The sequence below is a fragment of the Helianthus annuus genome, chromosome 5 (assembly GCF_002127325.2).
Source record: "Helianthus annuus cultivar XRQ/B chromosome 5, HanXRQr2.0-SUNRISE, whole genome shotgun sequence".
NCBI lineage: Eukaryota > Viridiplantae > Streptophyta > Magnoliopsida > Asterales > Asteraceae > Helianthus > Helianthus annuus.
In genome coordinates, this window is record NC_035437.2 from 6794995 (window position 1) to 6806425 (window position 11431).

General features: G+C 35.8%; 2 protein-coding genes across 2 annotated transcripts; one reads left to right on the forward strand and one right to left on the reverse strand.

Moving 5' to 3' along the window:
* The first annotated feature begins 254 nt into the window (after positions 1 to 254).
* LOC110939822 (3-oxoacyl-[acyl-carrier-protein] reductase FabG) lies at positions 255 to 1861 on the forward strand. The gene is made up of 3 exons (XM_022181389.2): positions 255 to 682; positions 1139 to 1368; positions 1436 to 1861. Exons 1-3 carry the CDS (start codon positions 322 to 324, stop codon positions 1712 to 1714), a joined length of 870 nt encoding a protein of 289 aa, XP_022037081.1. The 5' UTR covers positions 255 to 321; the 3' UTR covers positions 1715 to 1861.
* Positions 1862 to 4696: 2835 nt separating this feature from the next.
* Positions 4697 to 6205, reverse strand: LOC110939823 (3-oxoacyl-[acyl-carrier-protein] reductase, chloroplastic). Its single transcript, XM_022181390.2, has 3 exons — positions 5810 to 6205; positions 5134 to 5363; positions 4697 to 5061 (listed from the first exon to the last, which is right to left on the reverse strand). The coding sequence occupies exons 1-3, from the start codon at positions 6159 to 6161 to the stop codon at positions 4783 to 4785; spliced, it is 861 nt and encodes a 286-aa protein (XP_022037082.1). The 5' UTR covers positions 6162 to 6205; the 3' UTR covers positions 4697 to 4782.
* Positions 6206 to 11431: the final 5226 nt, after the last annotated feature.

Here is an 11431-nt window from a genome sequence, read left to right on the forward strand (position 1 = left end):
TTTTTCGAGCAAGTTTCGAGCAAGCTGCGAGCCGCAAATTTTATGAAAACGAGAATTAGATTAAAAAGAACTCGTATCTTGAAGTAGGGCTTATTAGTACTTAAAGGTTCCAGTAGAGTCTAGGTGATGTTGCATGGACCCCAAAGTTGTATTGCATCCAAAAGAGTCATTTTTTTAATATACCACGAATGCATCCAAAAGAGTCAACAATTGTGTTCCAACTTTTCATTTTTTATATGCCCAACAAATATGTCATATAGCAATTTGCATTGTTGAATATGATATATTTCTAAAACTAGATTGCAAAATCCCAATCATACCATGGGCGATCACAATGTGCATTCCGAATTCGAGCCTTGGGGCGAGCTTAGCGGAAAGGTTGTGTTGGTGACCGGAGCATCATCCGGGATTGGCCGAGAGTTTTGTATTGATCTGGCAAAAGCTGGCTGTCGGATCATTGCAGCTGCACGACGGGTGGATCGTCTGAAGTCCCTATGTGATGAGATCAACAGACTCCAACGGACGAGCAGTAGTAGTAACGGTGAAGTCACTGATGGCGTTCGAGCTGTGGCTGTGGAGCTTGATGTCAGTGCTAAGGGTCCGGCCATTGAGGCCTCGGTTAAAAGGGCGTGGGATGCATTTGGGCGCATTGATGTTTTGATTAATAACGCGGGGATGAGAGGTTATATTTTATTATTTTTAGATTTAATATTTTTTGAACGGCAACAACTTTTATATCTCATATAGAAACCGGACTAACAAGAAACTGAAAACCGAACAAAACAAAGGGGAATATATAAATATTTAGCGTTTTGAGTCTTCCAGATTTTTAGATTAAAATGCAAGTTCTAACTTATTTTTGTGAATGAGGAAATACTACATGAATTGAGAAAATATGTAATTGATAATGATATTACAAAAATGGAAATATATAAATATTCATTTAATTAGTTCATTAAGGGTAAAATAGTCATTCAATAAGAGTACTTTTAATGAAAAGAGAAATATGTAATATATATGGATTAGGGAAGTAAAATATGTAATTGAATTTAACGCTAAATATTGCGTGAACCGTGAGAACGAATGAAAATTCCATAATTGGTCTGGTTTACGAATTTTATGGTGTGTTTATTTGCAGGGAACGTGCGGTCTCCATTGAAGTTGTCTGAAGAAGAATGGGACACTATGATGAGAACAAATTTGACAGGAACATGGTTGGTGTCGAAGTATGTATGCACATACATGTGTGAAGCGAGTCAAGGAGGATCCGTCATCAATATCTCATCAATTTCAGGTCTTAACCGCGGAGAACTTCCTGGGGGTCTTGCTTATGCCTGTTCAAAAGTAGGCGTTGTCGCAATGACTAAGGTAATCTCTCCCCTACTTCAAGATAGATATATTAAGTGCTTTTTTTAAGCTCAGATGATATGAACAGGTGATGGCAATGGAAATGGCAATGTTTAATATCAGGGTGAACTGCATTTGTCCTGGGGTTTTTAGGTCTGAGATCACAGAAGGCCTGTTACAAAGGGACTGGGTTAGTAAAGTGGTTGAGAAAGTAGTTCCTTTAAGGACATTCGGCACAACGGATCCTGCGCTAACCCGACTAGTCAGATATCTGATTCATGACTCGTCCAAGTACTTAAGTGGTAGTGTGTTCATTGCCGATGCGGGTACCACCTTACCCGGTGTCCCAATTTTCTCTTCGCTTTAATTAGAGTTTGGTCCTGTTTGTACTCGATGTACACCTTCATTTGAACCATCATTTGGTACGCAAATGCTTTAATTTCTCATTTTGTTGAACAATCATGTGTCATTTGTTGAACCATCATAAGGTAATTGCATTTGAGGTTTTTATGAATGTTCCTTCATTTAATAATAAAGTTTAAATAAATGAAAATATAAAAATGTAACGGTTATTGTTTATCTCTCCCTCTCTCTCGTTGTTAACCTACTACACTTTTTTCATAACATTAAACACAAATACAATATACAATATACAAAATTTGCAAGTGTACATGTTCATTATATGATGGGATCAAATACAAACACTTAAGTTTGTAAGAATCATAAGAACCAATACATAATTGACAAGTGTCCATCAATAAAAAATTAGTTTAGGGGTAATTTAGACTTTTTGACCATATTTATTTATAACTAATTAAAAATAATTACAAAAAATATAATCAGCACAACACTATATAATTAGCACAACATCATTAATCGTTCTTCATTATCAGCACATCGTCCTCGAATCGTTCTCCATTATCAACATAAACGACATTAGCACAACATCTTCAATCGTTCTCCATTATCAGCACACCAGATGTGCTGATTATATCTACTTTTGGTGTTTGTTTGTATTATTTTGTAATTAACACATAATCAGCACCTTATTAGCACAAATATAAAACACCTTTTGTTAACTTTTTTTAAAAAACACTTTTATAAATACAAAAAGGTATATCAATATGGTACTCATATTAAAGATAAAAAAATACTTGATTTTATGGTATATATTTTTAAAAAAAATAATGAAGTATATAAAAGTTATTTTAGTTTAAAAAACCTTGGTGGAATTGTATTTAATAGAAAATGGTCAAATGACTAGCAATTTTACAAAATTACCCCTAATTTGTTAGTAGTAATTTTTAATTATAAGAGTTTTATTTATAATCAATATCAACCCTTGATTTAAATTAACAATGGTTCAGATCTGTTCTTACGGTTCTTATAATTAGCACTGTTTGTACAGGATCTCAACCCATTATACATAATCTATTGTCTATTATATATAATAAATTATCTATTATCTATTATTATACATAATAAATAAGTAAGACGTCAATGACATCTTGTTATGCTTCCTCCTCCTCATCCTCAGGGTCAGGGGCGGATTTAGAGCCTTTTTACGGGTTCCCAGGAATCCAGTCGATTTGGAAAAAAACGTTTTTTTGTAGTGTAAATCTTGTATGATTTGGAAAAAAAAAAGTTTTTTTGTAGTGTAAACCTTGTATGATTTGGAAAAAGGAACCCAGTGAAAAAACTGGCTGGATCCGCCACTGCTCAGGGTGCTTCCTCCTCCTCATCCTCAGGGTGTTTCGGGCGGTAAAATTGTGGGTCAAAGTTACTTGTATATGAGCTAAGGCGCTGTGCCCATACCCGGTTCCTTACCCGCCTATAAAAACAACATAGTTAACCTAATTCTCTCAAACTCCTCATTCTTCTCCTTCACGCCAGAACCCTAGACTTCCTATCGTTCATCCTTCTCCTTCTACTTCTACTTCAAGTTTTGTGATCCATGAACCTCGGCAATTAATCGATTCAGACCATATTCTAATAAAAAAAAACCTAAATCACGATTCTTTCTCAAAACATAATCAAAGTGCCTCTCCAATTAATCGGTTTCTTTAACCGGTAGGCCAGTTAACCGAAAAAACCCCCAAAAGGGCCAAAAAAACCCGGTTATTAATAAAAATAACCGGTTAAAGTCAAATTAACCGGTATAACCGGTTATTGAAATTATCCGGTTTGTGCACCTCTAGCTAAACAAGCATGTGTCATGTGTAGTGGTGCACAAATCGGGTTTTTTTAAAAACCGGGTTTCGGGTAGGATCGGGTTCGGGTAGGATCGGGTTTTACAAAATCGGGTTTTTTTAAAAACCGGGTCGGGTCCGGGTCCGGGTTCTCTACCAAAAATGTATACCCTATATACTCGGGTTCGGGTAGGGTTCGGGTCGGGTTTTATAAAACCCGGGTATTATAATACCCTATTTCCGGGTTCGGGTCCGGTTCGGGTATTCATCGGGTAGGGTGCGGGTATGCATCGGGTTGGGAAAAAACCCGCACCGGGTATTAAAAAAACCCGACCGGAACTATGCTTATAAAATGTAACAAACATAACTCTCACACATAGACATCAAATCTATTGATAAACAGAGGCACAATTTATAAACAGAGGCATAATTTATAGTTTTTCATGTGGTTATTCTTGAACTTTATAAACAGAGGCACAATTTATTAAATACAAAAACTAATAATGATATTAAACAAACAAAGAAAATAGAAGGGCCAACATATATTGGCATATTTGTTTCCACTTGTAATGAAATATACTAAATAATTAAGTAGCGGTGGCAAATATCATTAGAAACCTAATAATTAAACAAGATTACATCAAAATGCATACATAATTTTGTTAAATCATAAGAACTAGAAGTCTTAATGCATACATAATTAAACAAGATTACATCAAAATCGGGTTTTTTTAAAAACCGGTTCCGGGTATTTATAAAACCCGGTTCCGGGTTTGGGTTCGGGTATTTATAAAACCGGGTTTCGGGTATAAACCGGGTATAAAAAAACCCGGTTCCGGTTCGGGTTTTAGATCAAATATGCATACCCGGTCCCTACCCTACGGGTAGGGTCGGGTTCGGGTATAAAAAACCCGGGTTTTATAATACCCGGTTCCGGGTTTTTTTTTCGGGTCCGGGTCCGGGTTCGGGTTTTTTGTGCACCACTAGTCATGTGTGTTTGGGTAATTGGATGTGGATGTAAATATAGCGGATCCTGGCCCAACGAAGGGGGCAAAACCCATTATGCCCACTGCCCATTAACGTCATGGACTGTTGTAGACAAGAAATGTGTACCTAAGTCTTAATTAGTCATAGAAAGCTGCCAAGAACTTAAGAAAGCCTTCACAAAATAATAACATTTCCCTTAGTACTTGATGATCTACTTTACATTCTTCCTTTTTTTTTTAATACAAACATGATCCGAACTCTAAAGGGAAGAGAAAATGGGAACACCGGGTAAGGTATAACCTGCATCGGCAATGAACACACCGCCACTTATGTACTTGGACGAGTCATGAATCAGATACCTAACTAGTCGGGTCAGTGCAGGATCAGTTGTGCCATATGTCCTTAACGGAACGGTTTTTTCTACCACCTTACTGATCCAGTCCTTTTGTAACAGCTTTTCTGTGATCTCAGACCTGAAAATCCCGGGACAAATGCAGTTCACCCTGATATTGAACCTACCCATTTCCATAGCCATCACCTGCTCAAATCTTTTAAGCTTAGATAGAAAAAAGCACCAAATATAGATCTTGAATAGGGGGGGGGGGACTACCTTTGTCAATGTGACAACTCCACCCTTTGAAGAGGCGTAAGCAAGACCTCCAGGTACTTCTGTACGTTGAAGACCAGATATAGATGATATGTTGATGACTGATCCTACTTGACTAGCGTCACGCATACATGTACAAACGTACTTTGACACTAACCATGTTCCGGTCAAATTTGTTCTCACGATATTATTCCATTCTTCTTCAGACCACTCCAATGGTGATCGCAAATTGCCTGAAAACAAACTCACCATACAAGATTAAATCAAAAGGAGTTAACTACCATTTCTGTCGTTTGTCCAATTATGTCAGTCTAGGCCAAATTTCAAGTTTTTACCATTTTCGTCCCTGACATTCTTGAAACATACGAGTTCCGTCCAAAAAACTAACGTCTGTTAAAATCTGCTGGCATAATTGGACAAAACACAGGGACGAAACTGGCATAACAGACGTTAGTTTTTTGGACGGAACTGACATGTTTCCAGAATGTCAGGGACAGAAATGGTACAAATTTGAAAGTTGGTCTGAACTGACATAATTGGACAAACCACATGGACAAAAATGACATTCAACTCTATACAATATCATAAAATTAAGATGAGAATCTTAACCAACATAATTTATGGGATTTGTCATATACCTGAACCATTTTAAATCATATATAGTATCTCAAATGCTTACCTCTAATCCCTGCATTATTAATCAAAACATCAATACGCCCAAATGCGTCCCACGCCCTTTTGACCGAGGCCTCAATGGTCGGACCCTTAGCACTGACATCAAGCTCCACAGCCACAGCTCCAACACCATCAAGGACTTCACCGTTACCACTACTGCTCCTTCGTTGGCGTCTGTTGATCTCATCACATAGAGACGTCAGACGATCCGTCCGCCGTGCTGCTGCAATGATTTTGCACCCAGCTTTTGCCAGATCAATACACAAGTCTCTGCCTATCCCCGACGATGCTCCAGTCACCATCACAACCTTCCCGCTAAGCTCATCCCACGGCACGAATTCAGTATGATCTCCCATGGTTTAATTAGGGTTTTGCATGCTAGTTTTAGAAGTAGTTTATACCCAGTACCAATGCAAATTGCTTATATAACATATTTATAGAAGAAAGTTAAAAGAGTAAGTCATGCTCACCAATTCAGCGTGCTAAAATGTTAGTATAACAAATGCAAGTTGGTATTATTGTATTATGGCAAGTGTCACTAATTTTTGTATTTATTTAACCTCAGATTGTCCATAAAATTATCTATATACAATAACATATTAACCAAAACAGGATGCTGGAAAAAATCTATGAGTAATTATCTATCAAAACAACATGTGCTTGAAGCTGTGAGTTTATTTCTATGAGTAATACGGTTGCCCATACCATATTTCTAGCCACTATATTTTGAATTGTAGAACTTCAAGCTATGGGTTTATTTCTATAATTGTTGAATGATTTTACATAGGGTGAAAATCACGAAAAACCGACATGTATATTTTCACATTGTTCACGATTCACGAACAAATCCATCAACATAGCTTTCGCGTATAAAAGTCCCTTCATATGTTAAAAAACACGAAAAAGTCACAGAACTCATTTTTGCTATATTAAAGTCCATACACTTGTCTAGAACGTATGGATTTATGAAAATATATTTTAAATAGTGACTTGTATCCTTAAATCTACTATCAATATAGGATTTATGTAAAAAAAAAAGTTTACAAAAAGTTGAATCTCACTTCATCAATAATTGACAAATTAAAGAGATAACACGTCATTATTTATATAATTTTTCGTAAGTACATGGCTCTACAGAAAGGAATAGACATAGCAAAATTGGGTTGAATGATTTTTTTTTTTTTGTGTTTTTATATGTGCAGACTTTATAAGTGAAAATCAAATATGCAAAGAGAATTTTCCGTGTAAAAAGAGAAAATATGTTGGTTTTTAGATGATATTATATAACCCTACAAAAAGTAATTTGTGGTACCTTAGCCTAACTTAATAGTTGTGTCTCTTCACATCACACCCTTAAATAATATCCTTGCATTAATACACATACCATATATTAAACACATGTTATGCAACCCAAACCAACATGTCCCAATATACACACCCCTTTATATATAACAATACAAAAAGTATCACAACCCTTCAAAAACTCACAACACTTCAAACTACTTTTAAATATATCACACCCCATCTAAAAAGTCATATACTTTTAAATATATCACACCCTTAAAAAAAGTCACAATGGTTTGGATCATATCCCTTTAAAAAGTCACAACGGTTTGGATCACACCCCTTCAAAAATCGCAACTCTTCAAACTACTTTTAAATGTATCACACCCCATATAAAAAGTCATATACTTTTAAATATATCACACTCTTAAAAAAAGTCACAATGGTTTAGATCATACCTCTTTAAAAAGTCATAACCTTTTAAACCACTTTTAAGTAGATCACACCCTTTACAAAAAAAAAAACTTACAACTTTTAGATATATAACACCCTTTAAAAAAAGATCCTCCTAAGTTTAAACTGTTAAAACGATGGTATTATGATGAATCAACAACAAAATAACAAGATTAACAGCAAAATAGCGACAAAAACGTGACAAAACTCTTATTAAACCAACCCAAAACTTTACCCCCCAATTTCCCAAACTGATCTTACAAAAGTAAGATCAACAACAGTACAGAACGATACAGAAATATACAGTACAAACTGATGATCATCAACAGATGATCATCTACCAAGAAGCAGCAACAGTCTCTCAACAACAACGAGAGAAATCACTAGATCTGCTTCGTACAAACCCTAAAAATTACAGAGAGAAATTGAGAGTGAACAAATGTGACAACTGAAATATCTAGAACTTCTGAACTCTTTTATATCCCAAATTGACCAATTTGCACTTCAGTCCACAAGTTACGCCAAAGATGATCGCAGTCCTCCAAATATAACATTTAGCCCCCTCAACTTGCTGTAACAACCTTTTAACAACCTGAACAACTTAACCACAATATAAGCCCAAATGTAATAATAACACAAGCCTGCTTACAAGGCCCAACAGACAGGTTTAAAGCCCAATTGAATGATAACTAACATACCATGATATTTTAACATCCCCCCTTCATTCAAACGGCTTTAAACACATTTACAAGACCCAATTTTTCACAAAATATCTCATGCATACCTGCACTCAAACCTTTTGTAAAAACATCTGCAAGTTGACTCTCAGAGTCAACCTTTACGGTTTGAATAAAGCCTGAAGCAATTTTTTCCCTAAGAAAATATAGATCCAGCTCAAAATGCTTTGTTCTCTCAGGAAAAGCTGGATTTGCAGCAATGGATATAGCTGCACTGCTATCACAATACAACCTTACAGGAACTTTACAATTAACACCAAGTTCACTCAACAAATTCACAATCCAAACAAGTTCACATGTAGCTGAACACATAGCCCTGTATTCAGCCTCTCCAGACGACCTGGAGACAGTACTTTGCTTTTTACTTTTCCAGGAAATCAAATCTCGACCCAGAAAAATACAATACCCAGTGATGGATTTTCTAGTACTAAGACACTTACCCCAGTCAGAGTCAGCAAAACAAGTTATCTCAAAACTATCACTTTTCCTGAACGACAAACCCTTTCCAGGACATAACTTCAGGTATCTCAACAGCCTTAAAGCTACTTTGAGATGAGAAACACAAGGTTTATGCATGTACTGACTAAGAAATTGAACAGCATAGCATATATCAGGTCGAGTTAATGACAAGTAGATAAGTTTCCCTATCAGTTTTTGGTAATTTGTAATATCAACCAGCTCTTCCTTACCATCACTTATTTTATTATTAACCACATGACTCAATTCAATAGGGGTATTAACAGGTTTACAACCGAGATAACCAAACTCGGACAAAAGATCCAAGCAATACTTACGTTGATTCAAGCAAATTCCCGATTTATCATAGACAACTTCTAAACCAAGAAAATACTTTAGAACACCCAAGTCTTTAATTTGAAAACTTTTGCTTAGGAGCCCTTTTATCCTATCAATTTCAGTAATGCTATTCCCTGTTATAACAATATCATCTACATATACAAAGCTATAAAAACAGAATTTCTATTCAAAACATACAACGAATGATCACATTGACTTTGAACAAAACCAACACCAACTAAAACATCAGTCAACTTCTCATTCCACTTCCTAGGGGCCTGTTTTAGCCCATACAAAGACTTAACTAATTTACACACTTTTTTATCATTTTTAGAATAATAACCCTCGGGAAGTGTCATATAAACATCTTCAGTTATGGACCCATACAAGAACGCATTATTAACGTCAAGTTGATACAAAGTCCAACCATTTTGAATGGCAAGACTTATTATGCACCTAACAGTCACCATTTTCACAACCGGTGAAAATGTTTCCCCAAAATCCAAACCTTCCCGTTGGTTATAACCCTTAGCAACCAACCTGGCTTTATACCTCTCTATTTCTCCATTAGCCTTATACTTTATTTTAAAAATCCATTTACATCCTATAGGCTTTCTATTAGCAGGTAAATCAACAACAATCCAGGTTTGGTTTCTAAGTAACGCTTCCATTTCCAAATTCATAGCTTCAACCCACTTAGGGTCTTTTGAAGCTTCACTAAAACTATTTGGCTCAGTAGACTTATTCAAACTACTAATAAAACACATAGAATCATCAGTCAAACACGAATAGTTAACAACCTTATTTATATCATACTTCACAGAACTACTAAGCACAAAATCTTGAAAACGTTTTGGAACAGTCGTAATTCTAGAAGACTTTCTAAGACCTTCTAGACTTCCCTCAGACGGGTTGATCTCAACACCTGACACATCAGTGTCCTCTGCCCTGCCAGACTCCTCCCCACTACTACCTTCTACACTAGACCCTAAGTTTTGACCCATGTCACCTAGACCAGGAGAGGCAGACGTAGAGGGACTCGGCTGCTGATCATCACTGATTATGTCATGAGATCTGTCTAAACCCTCTTCATCATTGGGAGTTTGAGGTATTTCAGTTGAATATGCTTCATACAAATCAAAAAAGTTTATATGATTTAAACTTTTGTCAACACCAACTTTGTCCACATTAACACTAAGGAGTTTAGACTTGAAAGGATAAACATGTTCATAAAACTTTACGTCTCTAGAAAAAAAGATTTTTTTCTCGTCTAAACTCCACAGTTTATATCCTTTTTTAACATTGGAATATCCAATTAAAACACACTTATCAGCGTGATAAGCAAACTTATCAGACTCATTCAACACAGTACTGAAGCATAAACAACCAAAAGACCTCAGATGAGACAATGAGGGTTCAAAACCAAACATAAGTTCATACGGACTCTTTCCTACTAACACAGAAGATGGAAGCCTGTTAATCAAATACACAGCAGTCAGCACACAATCACTCCAAAAACTCAGTGGTAGACCACCCTGAAACATCAATGCTCTGGCTATGTTTAATAGATGTCTATGTTTACGTTCAGCTACACCATTTTGCTGTGGTGTATATGAACAGGACGTTTGATGTAAGATACCTTTTTCTTTAAAGAAAACATTCATCTGATTATTCACAAACTCAGTTCCGTTATCACTACGAAACACTTTTACTTTGGTTTTAAACTGCGTTAAAACAAGTTCATAAAAGTTTTTTAAATTCTCAAAGACCTCCATTTTATTTTTAAGAAGATAACACCAAACAGACCTAGAATAATCATCAACTATAGTTAAAAAATACTTGTATCCTTCATAACTAGCAACTCTATATGGACCCCATAAGTCTAAGTGCACTATATCACCAATACCCTTAGACTTATGATCACTTAATGGAAAAGGAACTCTAACTTGTTTAGATTTGTGACAAATTTCACATGGATCATGTTCAATAGTTTTAATTCCTAATTTATCCCTTAACAGAGCCAGAACATGATCTGAAGGGTGGCCTAACCTACTGTGCCACACATTGGACTTTAAAACACTATTATAACATAAATTCACTGAATTACCATGTCTACCAACAAAATACAGCCCATTATCCTGACTACCAATCACCAGGATTTTCTTTGATTTCAAATCCTGTAACATACAATTACTCTCATTAAACAACACAGCAATGTTATTATCTTTAGCTAACTTATGCACAGAAAGAAGATTAACACTATACCCAGGAACATAAAAAAAACATCCTTTAAAACAACATTGTTAATCAGTTTTAACTCACCAATTTTTAAAACATTTACACTAGTTCCATTAGGA